Raw genomic sequence first — 23,968 nt, 5'->3', positions numbered from 1 at the left:
TGCCACGTGCTTCTTACTCTCCTAACTATACATTGGAATCTACACTGGATCAATATTGAGTAGAATTTCAATGACAAAAACAAGCTTGCGCCATCTGCCATGAGACAGCCCTTTGGATGATAGCTATCTTCCATCATATCTCCGCTCACTCTCCTCTTTTCCAGGATAAACATGCCCAACTCCTTCAACTGTTCCTCATAAGGCTTGGTCTCCAAACCCTTGATCATCTTGCCGTGCAGCAAGACCTTTGGATTTGAGAGCCACTGAGCAGCTCTATCTGAGAGCTCAGTGAAGATGGTGAGCTTCAATGAAAGAGGTGGATGCCACGCTAGGGGTCATTAGGAAAGGGGTGGAAACAACCGTACCGATATCTGAATGCCGCTGCGGGAAATCTACCGTATGATGACATGCCAAATGCCATGCTAGGGATGGAAAATAAAACTGCCAATATTGTCATGCCATTGTAAAAATCAAGTCATGCTCACGAAGACAGCAGGGCATTTTTTTGTTTGCTTGTAATGTATTTCAAATTTCTATCCTGCCCTTCTTCCCAAAGAAGCCCAGAATAGCAAACAGCAAAATGTTTAAACAGTACATTTTTTTAAAGAAAGGAAAACCAACTTAAAAACATGGAAAAAATTGAGAACATCTAAAAGGACTGAAAAGCAACCACATACCTTCACATTATTAATGTTACTTTTGCGATGGCTCGTATCTATTGGCCATCAAATGTCTGGGTAAAATGGAATGTTATTAAATTTCTCCTGAATAAGAGAGATCTGCCTTACCAGGAATGCTTTATTAACATGGATATCAACACCAAAAAGGCCCTGTCCCAGGCCAGCACTAACCACGCATTATGAACTGTTAGCATGAAACATTGTAAAGAATCAACGATCTAAATAAATAAATAAATAAATAAATAAATAAGCAAGCAAGCAATAGGGGGTTTGAAGCACTGATAAAATACAGGAAAAAAGGCATTGTCTCAAAAAAAAATACTCATCAGGATATGGGCACAACAAGGAGATTGAAACACTTGTAGGAAAAGGATTGAGAAACTGAAATTGAAAATGAATAGTGGATTAAGACACAGGAGAAATTCCCTTACCAATCTATCTCAGCCAGTATTAAAGGAATGATACCTGAAATAACGCAGAAATGGTAATAAACCACAGTAAAACTTCATTGCCCTGCTGTGAGTGCTGAAGAGCCCAGACTCGCTGGAACAAATTCTGGGGTTGGGGCAACTATCTAAAATGCTTTTAAATGTTTTAAAATAGTTTTTAATCTGTGTTGTTTTAAATTGTGGCTTGTTTTTGGTTTTTGGTTTGCTGTATTGGGGGTGGGATAAATGTTTAGCTGGGGTTGGGGATTATTTCAGTTTTTAATAACTGTAAATTGTGTTTCTTATTATTAGTTTCTACTGTTTTGTTGTATAGTCTGTATAACATATTGTGTTCTGAAGGGGAGAAGGTCAAGGCTGCCTGGGAGTAGGCCCCAGCCAACAGATGGCTGGGGCAGGTTCCACGGGGGGTGGGGGTGGCGATGCAGTGGGACACCCCATCTCAGTGATCACAGGTAGGAGAAGTTATGCTAGGACCAGACCAGGTCATTACCTCCAGGTCTGGTCTTGACTAGAAGGATCAACAAGGGAGACCCACTAGAATCAACAAGGGAGACCCACAGGACCTGAAGGTGCTGCTGTGCAATGCCAGGTCGGTGATTCACAAGACCGCTGTCATCCACAACTTGATCGTGGATGGAGGAATTGACCTGGCATGTGTAACAAAGACTTGGTTGGACGAGGCAGATGGGCTTCCACTGTTCTTCCACTGCTTGTCCACCAGGTTTCTCTTACACACAGCAACCCAGGTCATATGGTGTGTGTGTGTGTGTTTGCAGTGATTTTTAGGAAGTCATTAGTTTACACCAGGCGTCCTATTGTGAAGTCCCAGTAGGGGCAGTACAGGATTCCTGGGTTATTTGTGGGGCCTGCCTGGTGTTTTTACAGGAGTAGAATGTGTCCTTTTATTTAAAATGCATCTCTGGGTTATTTGTGGAGCATAGGAATTCATACATATATTTTTTTCAAAATATAGTCCAGCCCCCAACAAGATCTGAGGGACAGTGGACCGGCCCCCTGCTGAAAAAGTTTGCTGACCCCTGTTAACTTCCATGCCAACATGACCTTACATGGGGCTGTTCAGGACTTTGTGGAAAGCATGGCCTCCATGGGGCCGTCTCTAAATAAGTTTGGCCCAACTCTTAGCCGCAGACATGCCTTAAATCTGGTGTTCTCCTCTATGGATGCTGGTGATTTGACACTAAGTAAAAGTGAAACAAAAGAAGTGGCATGGTCGGATCACTTCCTGGTACAACAGGACTTCTCTGCACTCCTTCCCCTCTGCAGGGAGGTGGAACTGATTCAGATGGTCCACCCCCGCCACTTAATGGATCCAAATGATTCCAAAGAGTGGTAGGGGATGTTTTATCCCATGTTGATGGCTTCTCAGCTGATTTCCTGGTGGCCCACTGGAATGTGGAGTTAACCAGGGCTATCGACTGTCTCGCTCTGAAATGCCCTCTCCAATTGCATGGAGCCCAGACAGCCCCATGGTTTCCCCTGGAGCTGAGGGAGCCTTCCCAGACCTGCTGAAAGAGGCGGTCATTAAATCGCTTCTTAAAAAAACATCTTTGGACCTGGCTAACATGGCCAACTATCGCCCAGTGTCAAATCTTCCATTCTTGGATAAGGTGGTTGAGCAGGTGGTCGCTGAACAACTCCAAGCATGCCTCGAGGACGTGGGCCATTTGAATCCATTCCAATTGGGATTCAGGCCTTATCATGGGACTGAAACTGCCTTGGTCCCACTGGTCGATGATCTCCGGTGGGTTAGGGACAAAGGTGAAAGCTGTTTCCTTGTTCTGCTGGATCTCTCAGTGGCCTTTGATACCATTGACCATGACATCCTTCTGGACCGTGTCCAGAAAGTGGTGTTAGGAGATGAGTGTTCAGACCCCTGGGCTCTCACTTGTGGGGTACCTCAGGCCTCTGTCCTTTCCCCAATGCTTTTTCACATCTACATGCAGCCGCTGGGAGAAATCATCAGGGGGGTTGGGCTGGGTATTCATCAGTATGCAGATGATACCCAGCTCTACCTCTCTTATAAATCAAAACCAGTGAAAGCTGTGAATGTCCTGTGTGAGTGTCTGGAGGCGGTTGGAGGATGGAAGGCGGCCAACAGATTGAGGTTGGATCATGACAAGACAGATGTACTGTTTTGGGGAAACAGGAAGCGAGCGGGTGTGGACGACTCCCTGGTCCTGAATGGGGTAACTGTGCCCCTGAAGGACCAGGTGTGCAGCCTGGGAGTCATTTTGGACTCACAGCTGTCCATGGAGGCACAGGTCAATTCTGTGACCAGGGCAGCTGTCTATCAGCTCCATCTGGTACGCAGGCTGAGTCCCTACCTGCCCGTGGACTGTCTCGCCAGAGTGGTGCATGCTCTAGTTATCTCTCGCTTGGAATACTGCAATGCGCTCTACATGGGGCTACCTTTGACGGTGACCCAGAAAATGCAACTAATCCAGAATGCAGCAGCTAGACTGGTGATTGGGAGTGGCTGCCAAGGCCATATAAGACCGGTCCTGAAAGACCTACATTGGCTCCCAGTACGTTTCCGAACACAATTCAAAGTGTTGGTGATGAACTTTAATGTCCTAAACGGCCTTGGCCCAGTATACCTGAAAGAGCGTCTCCACCCCCATTGTTCAGCCCGGACACTGAGGTACAGCTCCAAGGGCCTTCTGGCGGTTCCCTCACTGCAAGAAGCCAAGTTACAGGGAACCAGGCAGAGGGCCTTCTCGGTAGTTGCACCTGCCGCGTGGAACGCCCTCCCATCAGATGTCAAAGAAATAAACAACTATCTGGCTTTTAGAAGACATCTGAAAGCAGTCCTGTATTGGATTTTTTTTTTATGTGTAATGTTTTACATTTTTTTATGTGCTGTAAGCTGGCCAGAGTGACTGGGGAAACCCAGCAAATGGGCGGAGAATAATAATAATGATAATAATAATAATAATAATAATAATAATAATAATAATAATCAGTTGTGCTGGCATGGCAGAGGCAACAGGGACAGCTACAGGCACATGTGGTTGACGCGACCAAAGGTGGCAACTGTGGGAGAAAATTCATTTCTGAGACTCAAACTAAATTATCAGACTTTTATTGAGTAATGTATTACAGGACAGAGTCCAAAAGGGTCCGTGAGAGCATTCCATCATTTTGCGTGTTCCATCCTCTACCCAGCAATCCCCAAATATAGTCCTTTCAAATACTTATTCAACCCAAGCAGTCAGGCTCCCTCTAAACTGGCCCCCTCCCCACCCACCCCACTTTAGTGGTCAGGCTGTAATCTTAACATACACAAGCGTAGCCTTAACGATCATGAGATTTGTAGAATTTCTGCCTCGAGAAATTTTGGAACCAGGTGATGGGTCAAATAGATAACATTTCTGACCCAAACTCTGGAGGTAGCCTTGCTGAATTTTCATACAATTGAAAGCCAAGAGCTGGTGAACAAACATTTAACTGGAGTTGTGTTGATGGGAGCGTGTGTGGCTATGGCCAAGTTCTGGAAAGACCTCAAAGGAGCTCCCGTAGCACCCTGCTCTGAGAGAGTGTGGCAAATAACCCTCATGGAGAAATAAACACAAAACCTGAAACTATCCAGAGGAATAAAAGACAAGGGGACATTCACCAGAGAATGGTGGAACTTCATTATGTTCACAAACACACCGGAAGATGAAAGGTGTACACCCGTTTGTGGGATAGTGTAAATAATAATAATAATAATAATAATAATAATAATAATAATAATAATATTTACACTCCGCCCATCTGACTGGGTTTCCCCAGCCACTCTCAGCTTCCAGCAGAATATTAAAATACAATGATTCATCAAATATTAAAAGCTTCCCTAAACAGGGCTGCCTTCAGATGTCTTCTAAAAGTCCAATACAATGGTACCTCGGGTTACAAACGCTTCGGGTTTCAATCACTTTGGGTTACAAACTCTGCTGACCCGGAAGTAGTACCTCAGGTTGAGAACTTTGCCCTAGGATGAGAACGGAAATCGCACGCCAGCGGCAGCGGGAGGCTCCATTAGTGAAAGCTCGCCTCAGGTTAAGAATGGTTTTGGGATAAGAATGGACCTCCGGAATGAATTAACTTCGTAACCTGAGGTACCACTCTAGTTGTTTATTTCCTTGGCATCTGATGAGAGGGTGTTCCACAGGGAGGATGCCACCACTGAGAAGGCCCTCTGTCTGCTTCCCTGTAGCTTCACTTCTCGCAGGGAGGGAACCGCCAGAAGGCCCTCGGAGATGGACCTCGGTATCTGGGCTGAATGATGGGGGTGGAGACGCTCCTTCAGGTATACTGGGCCGAGGCCGTTTAGGGCTTTAAAGGTCAAACAAGCAACTATATTTATTTGCTTCTCGCTGTAATATAACTTGCTTCTACTGCAAGAGAATAACTTGGTTAGCATGGTAGTGTCTCCAGGAAAGAAATCTGAAAGAGTTGATTAGGTGTTAATAATTTCTGATTGAGGGCAGAAGGAGAAGGGGACGACAGAGGACGAGATGGTTGGACAGTGTTCTCAAAGCTGACCAAACTGCAGGAGGCAGTGCAAGACAGGAATGCCTGACGTGCTCTGGTCCGTGGGGTCACGAAGAGTCGGACATGACTAAACGACTAAACAACAGCAACAATTTCTGTTGCTCCAGTACAAGGGGCATCAACTTCTGAAATGCTGGAAAATCACAATAAAAAACACAGGGGTGGGGGGGGTGGGGGTGGACAATGAAAAATATCCCTGGAAACAGTTTATCATCCAATACAGATACATAACAGGACAAACATCTCCAGGGAAAAGACTTGTTGAGAAAAGGAGGACTTCAGCGGGCACAGAAATGGCCCTAGCATGGGCGTACCCAGCGAGGGGCAGGGGGGGCAGCTGCCCCCCAGAAGCAAAATAAAAATAAAGGGTTATAAAGTGATGAAACAAAACAAAATTAGGTAGGGCGATGGCGAATAATCAGTTGTTTACCACACTGAAATGGTGTAAAACCCGAGAAGTATCTAGAGCCACCTAGCGACTGGTAGAAGAATCTATGTGTGTCTCGCACAGCAGGACGGAGCGAATCGTCGAGGCGGCACGCTCCTTCCCCGCCATGCGAGACACCCGCTTCGCCTCTATCCGGAGGAGATGACGGCGTGAAGAACCACTGCAGAGCAGATGCAGCCGACCACGTGAGCAGCGGGGCAGCGGGGACCATGGTGGGGGCGTCCGGGCTGCTCTCCCTGCAATGGTGAGACCTCGCTCCTTCTGGGCTGCCCGTGCGCGTGCGTGCGCACCGACTTGTACACGTCCAATTCTCCCCAGTTGCTTTATTTCCGATCGCTGGTTTATTTTATCTCTGAACCTCTTTTCCAAAAAGGAAAGTAAGCCAGAGTTGCCTCTCCTATAATTATATATAATTTTCTTAAAATTTTGGTTTCATTCGCCTTTTCCGTGCTGAAATGTCACAACCTGAACGACCATGGCTTGCCCCCCCCCCCAGTTTTGATTCTGGGTACGCCCCTGGGCACTATGGAGGGTGCCTTTCTGATACATGATGGAAGGAAGTTTCAAAGGTAGCTGGCGCCATTCCCACATTGTGCAGAATGGATCTCATGAGATGGTAAGGGGTGAGACGATCTCCAATATATCCTGGCCCCCCAACCGCATAGGTCTTTGTTCACCCGTGCCAGCACCTTGAGATGTAGACAAGTTCTAGGAAGGTCTCCTCCAGCTCCTGTCCCTAGGTGCTCACAGCTGTTTCTCAGGTTTGTCTTGCCACGTTATTTTTTGAGGAAGAGGTATATGAGGAAAGGGGCGAGAACAATAAGCTTGTTGGCCAGAATAAGTCCGATAAAAAGACCGAAGGAGGACAGCAGAAAATGATCTGCAAGGGAAAAGACAGGAGATTAACCACCAAGAAAAACTTTGTCCCAACAGCAAGGAGAGCCTCTGTCTGAAGACTCTGACAAAGCAATATTCAGGGAACAACTGAGACATGTGCCAACCCATGTCAAAAGGGAAGGGGTTTTTTTTGGGTGAATTTCCTTAAAAATAGTTGAAAAACTTAGCTTTGTAAAAAATCTCAACAACTTACGCACTTTGACTGGACAGTGTTGGGTGACTGGAAGCTCCTCCCTTCCTGGTGCCCTCCTTATTTGGTGTCATTCTGCAAGACCTTAGTTAGTCCCCAAACTAAGGCCCGGGGGCCAAATGCGGCCCAATCGCCTTCTAAATCCGGCCCGCGGATGGTCCGGGAATCAGCATGTTTTTACATGAGTAGAACGTGTCCTTTTATTTAAAATACATCTCTGGGCTATTTGTGGGGCATAGGAATTCGTTCATATTTTTTTCCAAAATATAGTCCGGCCCCCCACAAGGTCTGAGGGACAGTGGACCGGCCCCCTGCTGAAAAAAGTTTGCTGACCCCTGGTATAGGCAGTCAGTGTTCAGACTCAGTAGCGCAAACTTTTTCAGAGGGGGGCGGTCCACTGGCCCTCAGACTTTGTGGGGGGCCCGGCCTCGGTCCAGTATACCTGAAGGAGCGTCTCCACCCCCATCGTTCTGCCCGGACACTGAGGTCCAGCACCGAGGGCCTTCTGGCGGTTCCCTCAATGCGAGAAGCCAAGTTACAGGGAACCAGGCAGAGGGCCTTCTCGGTAGTGGCACCCGCTCTGTGGAACACCTTCCCACCAGATGTCAAAGAGAAAAACAACTACAGTGGTACCTTGAGTTACGAATGACTCGACTTACAAAATATTCGACTTACGAACTAAAATAATTGGCGAGCACTTATGAATTTTTTTGACATCCGAAGGCACTGCCGGCTCCCGCCCGGCCAGATTGGACCGTCTCCGCCGCAGCTGCCAGCCTCCCGCCGCCCACCCCCAGCTACTGATCCGGCCATAGGACCGGATCGGGCCCTCCCCGCTGCAGCCGCTGGCCTCCTGCTGCCGCCCCCACCTGTCGATCCGGCCATAGGGCCGCATCGGGCCCTCACAGCCGCCACCGGCTGCCTCCTGCTGGCGACCTCCCGCCAGTCTTTAAAGTGCCTTTTTTTAGACCCCAGAATGAATTAATCCATTCCCAATGCATTCCTATGGGAAACATCGTTTCAACTTACGAATGTTTCTACTTATGAATGTGCATTCGGAACAGATTAAATTCGTAAGTAGAGGTTCCACTGTACCAGACTTTTAGAGGACATCTGAAGGCAGCCCTGTTTAGGGAAGCTTTTAATGTTTAATAGATTGTTGTATTTTAATACTTCTGTTGGAAGCCGCCCAGAGTGGCTGGGGAAACCCAGCCAAATGGGCAGGGTATAAATAATTTATTATTATTATTATTATTGAGATTGAATCCTGACAAGACAGAAGTACTGTTTGCGGGGGACAGGAGGCGGGCAGGTGTGGAGAACTCCCTGGTCCTAAACGGGGTAACTGTGCCCCTGAAAGACACAGGTGCACAGCCTGGGAGTCATTTTGGAGTCACAGCTGTCCATGGAGTCGCAGGTTAATTCCTGTGTCCTGGGCAGCTGTTTATCAGCTCCATCTGGTACGCAGGCTGAGACCCTACCTGCCTGCGGACTACCTCGCCAGAGTGGTGCATGGTCTGGTTATCGCTCGCTTGGATTACTGCAATGCGCTCTATGTGGGGCTACCTTTGAAGGTGACCCAGAAACTACAACTAATCCAGAATGCGGCAGCTAGACTGGTGACTGGGAGTGGCTGCCGTGACCACATAACACCGGTCTTGAAAGACCTACATTGGCTCCCAGTACGTTTCCGAGCACAATTCAAAGTGCTGATGCTGACCTTTAAAGCCCTAAACGGCCTCGGTCCAGTATACCTGAAGGAGTGTCTCCACCCCCATATTTCTGCCCGGACATTGAGGTCCAGCGCCGAGGGCCTTCTGGCGGTTCCCTCACTGCGAGAAGCAAAGCTGCAGGGAACCAGGCAGAGGGCCTTCTCGGTAGTGGCACCCGCCCTGTGGAACACCCTCCCATCAGAGATCAGAGAGATAAACAACTACCTGACATTTAGAAAATACCTAAAGGCAGCCCTGTTTAGGGAAGATTTTAATATGTGATATTTGATGTAGTTTAATGTTTGTTGGAAGCCGCCCAGAGTGGCAGGGGAAGCCCAGCCAGATGGGCGGGGTATAAATAAATTATTATTATTATTATTATTATTATTATTATACAGTATTATGTTGGCTAAACTATGTTTATTTACATATACACACTCAGAGCATCGTAACTCAGCTCCTTCCTCTTCAGCATCAGACAGCAAAGAGAAAAAATAATAGGACAAATGTCCCATACCACAGATACACAGTTATATAAACATCCTGTCTCTGTCACTTCCCACAATGTGGAATGAAAACCAATCCCATGACTGCAACACGGGGAATGAATCTTAACAATCAGCACCATGCTCTAACCAGGGGTCAGCAAACTTTTTCAGCAGGGAGCCAGTCCACTGTCTCTCAGACCTTGTGGGGGGCCGGAATATATATATATTGGGAGGGGAGGGGGAGAACGAATTCCTATGCCCCAGAAAAAACCCAGAGATGCATTTTAAATAAAAGGACACATTCTACTCATGTAAAAACATGCTGATTCCTGGACTGTCCGTTGGCAGGATTTAGAAGGTGATTGGGCCGGATCCAGCCCCCGGGCCTTAGTTTGCCTACCCCTGCTCTAACCAGCTCTATCCAGGGTGGCAATCAATAGTAAAAAAAAAAAAAGACTCCTTCATCAGCCCCCACTGTGCTTCATCAAAGAGAGATCCTTTTTGCCCCTCTCCCTCTTCCCTCAAAGGCCCAAATAATTAACTGATCAATTAGGAAATCAGACCAGTCTGGGGCGGAGTCAGGTACACCTATTCCCATGGAATAAAGACCCAGGTATCTTGCAGGCATCCTGAGAGCAGGATTTCTTAGAAAGGATAGCCATAAGAGAACTTGCTGGAGTGGAAACAGAACCACCTCGCCCCTGGGACTCCCCCAGGCACACCCCTTCTTTCCAGGCCATGCCCTCATTGGTCATGGTTTGCTGGCCTGGTAAAATTTCACATTGGTCACTCTCCCACTTTTCGACACTGTCCCGTCCACTGGCATGTGCCCCTTTGAAGTTGACCAGTAGGGAATACAGTCCTTAGGATGAAAAAGGTTGCCATCTCTCCCTCACCCCCAATCTCACAGCAGGCTCTCCATTGGGCTGCGGTTCTGTACCGGTTAAATTTACATTGCATACAAATGCTTATAAGTGTAGATTTTCAAAGAATGAAAAGCAGCTTTTCGACCCTTGGGGAAGGGGAAGAAAATAGATTTTTGTGCAGAAAAACCGTCAACAGGGAAGGAGTGATGTACCCTTTCTCCTCTCACCACTGCTTCACTCAAACATGCCCCTCCCGGCTATTTTTCACTTTTTTAAAAGGTCCGAGCCTCATTAGATGCCTTTGCATTTCTATATAACGTGGAGCTTATGGGGTGAGGGGGGGGGCGGATTGTCCTCCTAGGAAACAAAGAGAAATTGTGGGATACTTACCAATCACAGAAACCTCAGTGCCCCCTCCTGATTTATATTCTATGTCTCGGGCTCCTGCCCTGTACTTCACACAGTAATAGGTTCCAGCATCCTCAGGTCGGATGTTCCTGATGAGGATGGTGAAGTCTGTTTGTGATCCAGGAACAACCCTGGTCACACGGGGGGGAGATTGTCCTCTTCCACTGAAAATGGTGGGTTGGTTTCTGCCCAAGCCCTTGTGCCATATCACGCCTCCTGGTGGACCATTTCCGCTTACTGTACATGTCAGAATGAGGTTCTCTCCCGCTGACACACACAAGGGTCCTGGGGGCTGGAGAACTTCCAAATCTTGGCCTTTGGCACCTGCAACAAAATGAGTGGCACCGTCTTCTTCTTTATCTCCAGAATTTGGGCTTGTATCCAGCATTGTATGCGAGTGAAACTGACTTCCACCCATATGTGTGGCGTGCTTCATTTTCTCTTCTCCTCCTTGCAGCCCCCGAGTGCCCTCAAAATCTGCTTGAGAGGGTTAGAGCAGGATTTGAGGGTCCACGAGGGGCTGCAGTGGAAGAAGAGGAAAGTGGAATCCCACAGCATGAGCAGACGTCCTCTCACACAATGATGCAGTTATTTATTTATTAGTTTTCCAATATACCCCCAATAACAGACAAATTAAAACAATAACAATTAATTCCCAAACTATACAATTATCAAAATGCCAATCAACTTCCAATTAATACATTTTAGTTAAAGTGCCCCCCCACATGTTGGTTTGGGTGCATTTCCGATCTTATATCCCTGTGTTCCATAATCTTAATTAATGTCAGTTACATTTCAGTTATAATAATAATCATAGAATCATAGAACAAAATTCCACTGCCGAACAGCTCTTACTGTCAGGAAGTTCTTCCTAATGTTTAGGTGGAATCTTCTTTCTTGTAGTTTGAATCCATTGCTCCGTGTCCGCTTCTCTGGAGCAGCAGAAAACAATCTTTCTCCCTCCTCCATATGACATCCTTTTATATATTTGAACATGCCTATCATATCACCCCTTAACCTTCTCTTCTCCAGGCTAAACATACCCAGCTCCCTAAGCCATATAAGGCATCGTTTCCAGGCCTTTGACCATTTTGGTTGCCCTCTTCTGGACACGTTCCAGCTTGTCTGTATCCTTCTTGAACTGTGGTGCCCAGAACTGGACACAGTACTCCAGGTGAGGTCTGACCAGAGCAGAATACAGTGGTACTATTACTTCCCTTGATCTAGACGCTATACTCCTATTGATGCAGCCCAGAATTGCATTGGCTTTTTTAGCTGCTGCATCACACTGCTGACTCATGTTAAGTTTGTGGACTCCTAGATCACATGTACTGCTCTCAAGCCAGGTGTCACCCATCCTGTATTTGTGCCTTTCATCCCCCCCCCAAGTGTAGTACTTTACATTTCTCCTTGTTAAAATTCATCTTGTTTGCTTTGGCCCAGCTGGCTAATCTGTTAAGGTCATTTTGAAATGTGATCCTGTCCTCTGGGGTATTAGCCACCCCTCCCAATTTGGTGTCATCTGCAAACTTGCTCAGGATGCCCTCAAGCCCATCATCCAAGTCATTGATAAAGATGTTGAATAAGACTGGGTCCAAGACAGAACCCTGTAGCACCCCACTAGTCACTACTCTCCAGGATGAGGAAGAGCCATTGATGAGCACCCTTTGGGTTCAGTCAGTCAGCCAGTTACAAATCCACTGAATGGTAGCATTGTCTAGCTCGCATTTTACCAGCTTCTTTACAAGAATATCATGGGGCACCTTGTCAAAGGCCTTGCTGAAATCAAGATAGGCTACATCCACAGCGTTCCCTTCATCTATCAGGCTTATAATTCTGTCAACAGCAACATACTGTAATTAATGATTTCTATTCGTGATGTTGCAATATACAATTTATAAAGCTTCAAGTGAGGAACTCAAACTATTATCTTTATTCTGCCCTGCATTTGAAACTGTTAGGTCCGTGGAGATACCTTTTGTCCATTTACAGTGTTTGTTGTTTTTAAACGGAGGTGAGGCAGGAATTACTCTGTCTTTCCAACACAGTCTTGAGCTTCCCCTCCCACTTCTTTCTTCATTTCAGATCACACACAGTTTCCATTTTTGCCTGTCAATATCAATATTACTCCAACATCCCTTCCTCACTTGTAAATATCTTATCTTATATCTTATATTCTGGAGAGGGCTGCCGAATCATAAATATATAAAATAAGTAAATCATGGGCTTCCCTCTCTCCAATCAACTCTCAGGCCGAATAAAATCTTATCTCAGTTCAAACCTTTAATCCATGTAGCTGGTATATTCCACAGTATGTTGTTGTAACTTGCAACCCTTTCCCATCACACGGCAGTACTTTAAAGCCAATTAAAAGGCAAATTAAATGGAGAACCTCTGCTTCTTAATGGTGGCGTAGGAGGGTTTTCGCCAGGCGAAACCCAGCCAGATGGGCGGGGTATAAATAATAAATTATTATTATTATTACTCTGTGCCTCCGTGCCTCTTGCATTCCATGCTGGAGCGGGAGCCAGGTACCAAGGAGAACTGTGAGTAAAGCAAATTCCCTGGGGGAGAATTTGCAAGGATGATTTATCCTCAGTCATCCTTTTTTTTTTTTGCCAACGATCCCCCACTGTTGTGGGGGCTGCCTCCATTAAGGCAGGCAGGACCGGAAGACCACAAGGATGCATTTAATCCAGGGAATGAAGATGGGGGAACAGAAGCAAGGTGAAGGACAGCACAGCCCTGCTCACCTCAATTCTTCTCAAAAGCATTTCACTAGAGGTGCATGATTTATGCAGGTGGGTAGCCGTGTTGGTCTGATGCAGTAAAAAATAATAATAAAAAAAATCCTTCCAGTAGCACCTTAGAGACCAACTAAGTTTGTCATTGGTATAATAATAATAATAATAATAATAATAATAATAATAATAATTTATTATTTATACCCCGCCCATCTGGCTGGGTTTTCCCAGCCACTCTGGGTGGCTTCCAACAGAAATATTTAAATACACTAATTTCTAAAAGATTAAAAGCTTCCCTAAACAGGGCTGCCTTCAAATGTCCTCTAAAAGTCTGGTAGTTATTTTTCTTTTTGACATCTGGTGGGAGGGCGTTCCACAGTGCGGATGCCACTACCGAGAAGGCCCTCTGCCTGGTTCCCTGTAACTTGGCTTCTCGCAATGAGGGAACCACAAGAAGGCCCTCGGCACTGGACCTCAGTGTCCGGGCAGAGCAATGGAGGTGGAGATGCTCCTTCAGGTATACAGGTATGAGCTTTTGTGTGCATGCACACTTCTTCAGATACACTGAAACAGAAGTCACCAGACCCTTATGTATAGTCAGAGGGTGGGGAGGGGTTGCTGAATTGCAACTCATTACCAAGCTTAAAACCATGGAGAGACCTGGTCTGAATAAGGACACTGGATTCTTATCTCATTATACATGATCAAGCTTTCTTTAGCCATCTCACCCCTTGCTTTTTCCTGCAAGACCAATTGCAGTCATTAAAAGTCATTAACAGTCGTCAACAGGTTTACCACCCATTCCCACCACCCTTCTGAGTGATACCCCTCCCCACCCTCTCAATTATATAAGGGTCTGGTGACTTCTGTTTCAGTGTATCTGAAGAAGTGTGCATGCACATGAAAGCTCATACCTATGACAAACTTAGTTGGTCTCTAAGGTGCTACTGGAAGGATTTTTTTATTTTGTTATGATTTATGCAATTATTTTATCTTCAATACACATGGCACTCCTATTTCAGATTAGCTGGTAATAATAAATTTTACTCCCCTTTTCTGTTTTTTAAATTCTCTCTCATTTTAGCAGCTGTTACCAAGTCCTGCCAAGTACTACTTGCTACTGCATCCCTTCTTTCTCCCAAATACTGTAGTGTTGCTTATACTGAGGGAGGTGATTATTCAATACTGCAAATATATTGATGTGAAATGTTCAGCAAATAATTGAATATTCAGATAATAAATCAGCATGAAACCTGTTCATAGAGGATAATTGATTTTTAGGAGAATCAAGGGGTAGGAAATGGTTTCAACTCTAATCACAGTCCTTTAGCGTGGATATTTTGTTTGAAAAGCGGGAAGTCAGTAAAAACAGAACAAAGACAAAGATATAAATTCTCTCCAATACTGCCTTGTGTTTTATTATTTGTTACATTTAAAGCAGTAATGGGGAAACTAGGAGGAACATTTGGAAATGAGGCACTCAAACCAACTAAATGAGCTTTTCAAGCACAGTAGGAGATAAAAAATTCTGACTTGCAAAATGCAGGAAGTCTTGTAATTCTTCTTCAAAAAGAAGCCGAAGAGAGAACCAATGTCTTATGAGTCTCCAGGTTCTGGTTTTCATGGAAATGCAAATTCAATAATGCAAACTCTGGAGACTTTGTGATAAGCAAAGTAACTTTACTTACATCATTAAAATACTGGTTTCCCCAAATTTGACACCTTTGGGCATGTCCACCACAAGTGCCTCTAGCTGCCCCCTCTCTCCAGCCTCTCCAGCACATAGATGGAGTATGTTTCAATAACATGTTGCAGAGCACACCCACCCACAATAAAACAGTAGCCTGGAGGGCCCTTTAACAAGGAAGAAACCAAAATAGCACTGTGGATATGAGGAACACAATTGTGCAAAGCAAGACAGAGCCCATGTCAGAAGATCGAGTAGGTGGTCAAGGGAAAGTCACCCTGTCTGAGATGGTGCTGTTCATTTCGGACAAGCCAGTTTCTAATGTCTCTAGGAGAATTTAAAGCAAGCATATAATAAAGGACCATGGCTTTGAAAGGATGCAAGGTCTATTTCTGCCGGCCCTCACATGGGGCTCAGCAGTGTTAGGCACCTGCTGTCGGCCCCCAGGTCAGCCTTATTCTTGTGCTTGGCCACTTGCCCTCTCAGACCAAGAAAGGAGGGGGCAAGAGTGAGGAGATTGAACAGCTTCCCTTACTTTGCCTTGCACTATTCTTTATTACTTTTAAGTCACAAATGTGACCCAAAGCTACATAGAAACACTCTCTAAACACTCAGATCAATTACAAGAAACACAACCATTTAATAAAAAAATTCCTTCAGATACCTGAAGAAGTGTGCATGCACACGAAAGCTCATACCAAAATAAAAACTTAGTTGGTCTTTAAGGTGCTACTGAAGGAATTTTTTTATTTTGTTTCAACTCAGACCAACACGGCTACCTACCTGTAACTAGAACCATTTAAAATATCTACAAATACAAGGTGGGTCTTACAGATCCTGTTCCACTAAAAAAAAAGTCTGCAAGTACTTGAAACCTTACAGCTTCAGGGCCCAAAGTCCAGGTTACAATGGAGAGCATTCTGCAAATGGGGAGCCCCCAGCAAAAAGGCCCATTCTGTCATTGGCACTCCCATGATGGAGGCACACAGAGAAGGACCTTGGATGGCTGCTGGAGGTTCCCTGTATTTTCTTGCTACTCTGAGGCTCACTAACCTGGTGCTGTCCATAGCCAATTGCCATATATCTTGGGGGTACCAGAGTGGCAGATTCTGGAAAGCTATGGGTTATACTGGATTTTACCGTAGCTAAGAATCTGAGCAAGCCTGCAAGTTCAATGTCTACCTTTGAACACTCACCGAGCATTTGCAGGAGAAGGAGCAGCAGAAATGAACGAGGAGACCCAGGGAATGAGCCCATGGCAGTCACCAGGACGGCAGAAATGAACCCCTTCAGGGCTGTGTCTGGCATCATCTCATTTCCCGTCAGATGTTGCCTTTGTAGAAGGAAGGGGGGGGACTGTTAGTTCCTCCTCCTAAATCATAGCAAATGAACTTTCATTGGGACTGCTGTCCTCCAGGAATGGGGAACCTGATGTTGCTGACATATGCCCATGTGATGCTTATTGGCAGAACCCAGTACATGTATAGATATTCAAAAAACCCTGAAAGTTGCACAGGGAAAGGAAATTGAGACTCGGCGTGCTTTAGGTTGACAGAAGGGACGCGGGTGTCACTGCGGTCTAAACCACTGAGCCTCTTGGGCTTGCCGATCGGAATGTCGGCGGTTCGAATCCCTGCGATGGGATGAGCTCCCGTTGCTCTGACCCAGCTCCTTCCAACCTAGCAGTTCGAAATCACACCAGCACAAATAGATAAATAGGTACCACTGCGGCAGGAAGGTATGTATGCGTGTGTGTGGGGCGGTGATTGTGTTTTAGTTTTGTTTTTTGTGGGATGGCATTCAATTTCGTTGTACTATGTACAATGACAATAAAGTTCCGGTATCTATCTATCTATCTATCTATCTATCTATCTATCTATCTATCTTCTATCTACAGTATCTATCTAAACTGCATTTCCATGCGCTCTGGCACTTGTCATGGTCCTCAGTGCACCAGTAGCGGTTTAGTCATGCTGGCCACATGACTTAGAAAACTGTCTGTGGACAAACGCCGGCTCCCTCAGTCTGAAAGCGAGATGAGCGCTGCAACTCCATAGTCGCCTTTGGCTGGACTTAACCGTCCAGGGGTCCTTTACCTTTTACCTCTCTAGATTGACAGAGTATGCTGGGTTTCAGGACACTGACTGACCAAACTCAAAGGGTGCTCACTAATGGTTCCTCATCGTCTCGGAAAAAAGCGATAGGTGGGGTGTCGCAGGGTTCTGACCTGGGCCAGTTGTTGTTCAATGTATAAATAACATGGATGAAGGAATTGGGGGGATGCTTATCAAATTTGCAGATGACACCAAACAGGGAGGGGTAGCAATGCCACAGAAGACAGACTCGAGATGGCCTGAAGTTTGGACCTTCATGGAGACCCCATTCACAACCACTGTTATTTTCTTCAGTGGCGTTGTTTCACGACAGTTCACCACAAATCTTCCATGAATCCATTTTTTTTGCGGTTTGGGTATCCGCAAGTATTTTCGTGAACTCAGTGTTGTTCTTCTTGACCTCTGTTAAAAAGGGGGTTGGGAATTACATTGGTCACAGCAGAACAGCCAACTTAACATGACTCACCTCATTTACAACATATGTGCTTTATTGTTCAGTTGTTTAGTTGTGTCGGACCCCATGGACCAGAGCATGCCAGGCACTCCTGTCTTCCACTGCCTCCCGCAGTTTGGTCAGACTCCTGTAGGTGGCTTCGAGAACACTGTCCAACCATCTCATCCTCTGTCGTCCCCTTCTTCTTGTGCCCTCCATCTTTCCCAACATCAGGGTCTTTTCCAGGGAGTCTTCTCTTCTCATGAGGTGGCCAAAGTATTGGAGCCTCAGCTTCAGGATCTGTCTTTCCAGTGAGCAATCAGGGCTGATTTCCTTAAGAATTGATAGAGAAGAAGAGAAGAGAAGGTTAAGGGGTGATATGATAGCCATGTTCAAATATATAAAAGGATGTCATAAAGGAGGGAGGGAGAAAGGTTGTTTTCTGCTGCTCCAGAGAAGTGGACACAGAGCAATGGATTCAAACTACAAGAAAGAAGATTCCACCTAAAAACATTATGAAGAACTTCCTGACAGTAAGAGCTGTTCGGCAGTGGAATTTGCTACCAAGGAATGTGGTGGAGTCTCCTTCTTTGGAGGTCTTTAAACAGAGGCTTGACAGGCATATGTCAAGAATGCTTTGATGGTGTTTCCTGCTTGGCAGGGGGTTGGACTGGATGGCCCTTGTGGTCTCTCTTCCAGCTCTATGATTCTATGATCTTCTTGCAGTCCATGGGACTCTCAAGAGTCTCCTCCAGCACCATAATTCAAAAGCATCCATTCTTCGGCGATCAGCCTTCTTTATGGTCCAGCTCTCACTTCCATACATCACTACTGGGAAAATGTGCTAGTGACTCTCAAACTTTGGGATTGTTTAAATATATACAACCCCCCCCATACCTAATTGATTTGAGTTGTGTGACTCAAATCAGGTTTACTAGACCTATTCTATTTCTTTTCTTTTTAAAAAAGCAATGTGGACTAAAGTTGCTTCTACACACACACACACACACACACACACACACACACACACACACACATGGATTAGGGGCTCTGAAGCCGAAGCTTCATTAGTTTCAATCTTCCAGCAGATTTCAGTGGGGAAACTCAATTAAATGATCCGCAAATCAAAACACTTTCTGAATATTGTCCCAGTGCCTCCTATGGCCTTTGTCTACCATGGAAAACCAACCCTGCTGGATGTTTTGTCTACATGAATCGCAGTGCACTGTCTGTGAGCAGGCTGCTCCCCACCACTGCCAAGTGACTGTAGCACAGCGAACAGTGATTGAACGGTGTTATGTACTGAGCTGAATCCTAGAACAATAGGATTCAGAATCAGCGGGAGCTACCCAATCCAACTCCAGGTGGAAGTGAATCCGCAACCTGATTGGCCTGCTGGAGCAGCCAATCAGGCGGCTGGCAGAAGTGAATCTGCTACCTGATTGGCCTGTAGGAGCAGCCAATCAGGCTGCAGGCAGAAGTCAATCCACAATATAATTGGCCCACAGGTGTAGCCCTGAAGTAGCCAATCACGCAAGGCCCATTGTGTAAATAATGTATATAAGCAGATGGTTTTGGGAAAAGAGCCATTCGTCTTCTCTTCTTCTCCTTGATGAATATGAGCTGAATAAAGAGCATGAAATTCACTCTCGACTCCGAGTATATTTCACTGGCGACGAGGATGGGATCCTGCTGAGCTGACCGCCACCACGCACTGCACCGCAGCACCGCCACCTGCTGCACCGCTGCATCGCACCGTGCATCCAGGTTTCAGCTCCAGGACCCAAGGAACCCAGAATGGCAACCGACAGCAGCTTCTTGCCATTCAAACCAGCATCAGGAGACTGGGAAGGGTACGCCGCCCGTTTCAACTTCCTCCTGCAAGCGAAAGAAGTCACCAACGATGCCATGAAGAGGGCGACATTCTTCAGCGTCTGTGGAGAGGAGACGTTTGAAATCGCCCGGGCTCTCCTTGCACCTAGAGATGTCGCTACCGTCTCTTACCAAACAATAATGGAACGGCTGAAGGAGCACTTTTCACCACAGCCCTCGGTGGTAGCTTGCCGAAATGCCTTCTACGCAAAGCGGCAAGCCCCGGGGGAAACCATAACTGGGTTTGTGACCTCCCTCCGCCAAGCCGCCCGGTTATGCAACTTCTCAGAGTTGGAGAACATGCTTCGTGACCGCCTCGTCGGTGGCCTGAGGGACGAGATGTTGCAACGACGCCTCTACGCCAAAAAAGACCTCACGTTCCAGATTGCTCTGGAGGAAGCCCTGGCAACCGAAGCCGCCGAGAGGTCAACGCAAGAGGCACGACCGGCCCCGCCATCCCAACCGAGGGTCTACCACGAAGACCTCACCGACGAATCCGAATCTGACAGGGAGGAAGTACACCGAGTACAGCGGCGCACTCAAGCAGCACACACACCACAGCAGCCTCGACGAGAAGGAGGGAACTGTGCAAGCTGCGGGGAGAACCACGAGAGGAGGACCTGTCGTTTCCGCAACGCAGAGTGCAGGCAGTGCAGAAAATTGGGACACATCGCCCGGGTGTGTCGGGCTCGACTCACCCGTCGACAAGCATCAGATGACCGACCCAGGAGCCCCAGGTCACACGGCACCATGCACCAAGGCAACTCGACGGAGATCACGGACTACCAGGTATTCCAGTTGCCCCATCCCAGCACAGAGAAAATTTATATAGAGGTACAGATAGAGGGAGCCCCATGCCGCATGGAGCTGGACACGGGTTCAACTCTATCCATAATCTCGGCCCGAACATTAAGGGAACTGTGCCCTAATGGGGGTCCCAAACTAAGGCCGGCCCCATTCACCCTCCGGGACTTCCAGAAACGTAAGGTCCCTACAATGGGGGTGGGGACCTTCAGGGTGCAATATCGAGGGCGAAAGCAACAATTGGACTTGCTGGTAGTTAAGGGCCCCTACGTTAGCTTACTGGGACTGGCATGGTTTGGACCTCTGGGGCTAGCCGTTACCGGGGTGAACCGCACTAGCTTACAAGTGGACGTGGACGCCATATGCAAAGAGTTTCCAGGGGTTTTCGATGGGGCATTGGGACGATATACAGGACCCCCCATTGCCCTACAGCTAGACCCCGCTGTACGACCCATCAGGCACAAGGCCCGCCGGGTCCCGTTCGCCCTGAAACCCCGCATAGACGAGGAATTGGACCGGCTCGTGGAGCAAGGAGTGCTGGAGCCGGTGCCCAACGCCCCCTGGGAAACTCCAATTGTCACACCCGTCAAGCCTAACGGTTCGGTCCGCATCTGTGCAGACTACAAATGCACCATAAACAAGGCTCTCACGGCCCATGCATACCCAGTGCCAGTGGTCAGCCATGTCCTCGCCACCCTGGCTGGGTCAAAAATCTTTGGCAAACTGGACTTGGCCCAAGCGTATCAACAGTTGCCTGCGGACGAAGCCACAGCAGAGGCTCAGACGATTGTGACGCACAGAGGGGCATTCAGAGTAAAGCGGCTGCAATTTGGCGTTAGCGTGGCACCAGGCATATTCCAGAATCTAATGGACTCTCTCCTTAAAGGGATTCCTGGCGTCACCCCCTTCTTCGATGATGTACTGATCGCCGGGCCCACACCAGAGGAATTTGAGGACCGCCTCCGCTCCGTCCTGCACCGTTTCCAGACGGCGGGCCTCAAGGTGAAGCGGGAAAAGTGTTTACTGGGAGTGCCGCAGGTGGACTTTCTGGGATTTAAGGTGGATGCAGAAGGGGTCCATCCAACCGGTGACAAGGTACGGGCCATTTGTGAGGCCCCAGCGCCCAAGAGCAAGCCCGAACTTCAGTCATTCTTGGGACTATTGAACTTTTACCATGCCTTCCTTCCCCATAAGGCAGCGGTAGCGGAGCCCCTACACAGACTCCTAGATAAAAGGGCCCCTTGGGTGTGGGGCCAGCGACAAAGGGCCGCATTCCAGGCAGTCAAGGACTTGCTCGTCTCAAACTCGGTCTTGGCACACTTCGACGAGAGGCTGCCAGTGGTGCTGGCATGCGACGCCTCTCCCTATGGCATCGGCGCTGTCCTGGGACACCAACTCCCGGATGGAAGAGAGGTGCCGGTGGCATACTTCTCCCAGACGCTTGCTGCAGCCGAACGAAACTACTCACAGATTGACAAGGAGGGTCTGGCAATCGTGAAGGGCGTAAAAAAATTCCATGATTTCTTGTACGGGCGGCCCTTTACCATAGTGACTGACCACAAGCCGTTGCTTGGCCTGTTTGCCCCCGAGAAGCAGACCCCCCAAGTGTTGTCTCCACGTGTCCTCAGGTGGTCAATTTTCCTTGCCGGCTACCAGTATGCACTAATCCACCGCCCTGGGAAGGCGATGGGCCACGCAGACGCACTCAGCAGGCTACCACTACCAGAAACAGGCCCCGACCCAGCGCCTGCGCAAGAGGTTATGACCCTGGAGCTGCTTCCCGACCGACCCATTCAGGCACAAGAAGTTGCGCACCATTCCACAAAAGATAGGGTCATCTCCCGGGTCCTGGACTGGGTGTGGCGAGGATGGCCCAGCAGCAGCCCCGGGCCAGAATTCGCTGGCTACACAAACCGCAAACATGAACTGTCGGCCCACAAGGGGTGCCTGTTATGGGGAAGCAGGGTTGTTGTTCCCCAGCCCCTCCGCAAAAGGGTCCTCACAGCCCTACACGAGACACACCCAGGGGTAGTGAGGATGAAGGCCCTTGCCAGGAGTTATGTGTGGTGGCCGGGGATTGACAGAGAGATAGAGGCCTGGGTCCAACACTGCCAGACCTGCCAAGAATCCCGCCCGGATCCCCCAAGGGCCCCAGTCCAGCCCTGGGAGTCCGCCCGACATCCATGGTCACGCTTGCACGTGGACTTCGCTGGCCCCTTCCAGGGAAAAACATTCTTCATAGTGGTGGATTCCTACACCAAATGGCTGGAGGTCGCACTGGTACCGTCCACTTCTACGGCGGCAGCCATCCGGGTACTACGTAAGCTGTTTGCAACCCACGGGCTCCCTGACACCCTCGTCTCAGACAATGGAACCGCATTCACGTCAGAGGAGTTCCAGACCTTCACAGCGCAGAACGCCATCCGCCACATCCGCTCAGCACCATTCCACCCTGCCACCAATGGCCAAGCGGAGCGCATGGTGCGGACCACCAAGGACAGCCTCCGCCGCATAACACAAGGGGACTGGGAATACCGCCTTGCCGCATTTCTTCTAGCACAGCACAGCACCCCAAGCACAACGACGGGCCGGAGCCCAGCTGAACTACTCATGGGCCGGCGCCTTGCAACTAGACTGGACCGACTTCACCCCGACAGAGCTCAGGATGAGGTAGTGGTGGGGAAAGGCAGGAACCCCCGGACATTTGTGGCCCAGGACCCAGTGTATGCAAAGAATTTTGGGGCAGGCCCAGCATGGGTACCCGCCACAGTCACCAAGGTGACCGGTCCCGTGTCGTACGAGGTACTAACGGAAGGGGGGCAATGTTGGCGCCGCCACTGCGACCAGCTACGGCGACGATTCCCAGGAGGAACCCGGGAGGAGAGCGGGACAGAGGGGTCCCAAGGGGACAGCAGGGCAGTGAGGCCTGTAGAGCGAGAGGGGTGGGCAGGGGAAGCAGAAGCAGTAGGCACAGAGGGGCGCCCCGAGGCTGGAAGGACACCGGAACCAGAGTCACAACCTAGTGGTTCAGTGGCGCCAGACCAGACAGCCCCGGCACAGCCAGCAGCCTCGGAACACGAGCCAGAACCAGAACCCCTGACCAAGGAACACCCCAGGCCACAACGCACACGGAGGCGGCCAGCAGACCTTGGTGACTACGAATGCAACTTCCCGGGCAGGACTGGAACTTAGAGGGGAGGGGTGTTATGTACTGAGCTGAATCCTAGAACAATAGGATTCAGAATCAGCGGGAGCTACCCAATCCAACTCCAGGTGGAAGTGAATCCGCAACCTGATTGGCCTGCTGGAGCAGCCAATCAGGCGGCTGGCAGAAGTGAATCTGCTACCTGATTGGCCTGTAGGAGCAGCCAATCAGGCTGCAGGCAGAAGTCAATCCACAATATAATTGGCCCACAGGTGTAGCCCTGAAGTAGCCAATCACGCAAGGCCCATTGTGTAAATAATGTATATAAGCAGATGGTTTTGGGAAAAGAGCCATTCGTCTTCTCTTCTTCTCCTTGATGAATATGAGCTGAATAAAGAGCATGAAATTCACTCTCGACTCCGAGTATATTTCAAACCACATTCTGAATCCAGCGCGACTCGGTTTCCTGCTGCG

The 23,968-nt window shown here is 48.2% G+C and overlaps 2 protein-coding genes across 2 annotated transcripts; one reads left to right on the top strand and one right to left on the bottom strand.

Moving 5' to 3' along the window:
* Positions 1–6,234: 6,234 nt before the first annotated feature.
* On the bottom strand, positions 6,235–16,400 carry LOC132592467 (signal-regulatory protein beta-1-like). The gene is made up of 3 exons (XM_060277367.1): positions 16,323–16,400; positions 10,678–11,019; positions 6,235–7,014 (listed from the first exon to the last, which is right to left on the bottom strand). Exons 1-3 carry the CDS (start codon positions 16,381–16,383, stop codon positions 6,911–6,913), a joined length of 507 nt encoding a protein of 168 aa, XP_060133350.1. The 5' UTR covers positions 16,384–16,400; the 3' UTR covers positions 6,235–6,910.
* A 2,588-nt stretch (positions 16,401–18,988) lies between these two features.
* Positions 18,989–23,904, top strand: LOC132592466 (uncharacterized protein K02A2.6-like). The gene has a single exon (XM_060277366.1). It carries the CDS (start codon positions 19,471–19,473, stop codon positions 23,539–23,541), a length of 4,071 nt encoding a protein of 1,356 aa, XP_060133349.1. The 5' UTR covers positions 18,989–19,470; the 3' UTR covers positions 23,542–23,904.
* Positions 23,905–23,968: the final 64 nt, after the last annotated feature.

Source organism: Zootoca vivipara, chromosome 7 (assembly GCF_963506605.1).
Source record: "Zootoca vivipara chromosome 7, rZooViv1.1, whole genome shotgun sequence".
Classification (NCBI taxonomy): domain Eukaryota; kingdom Metazoa; phylum Chordata; class Lepidosauria; order Squamata; family Lacertidae; genus Zootoca; species Zootoca vivipara.
The sequence above is the reverse complement of the archived record's forward strand: the minus strand, read 5'-3'. Positions and strand labels throughout refer to the sequence as shown.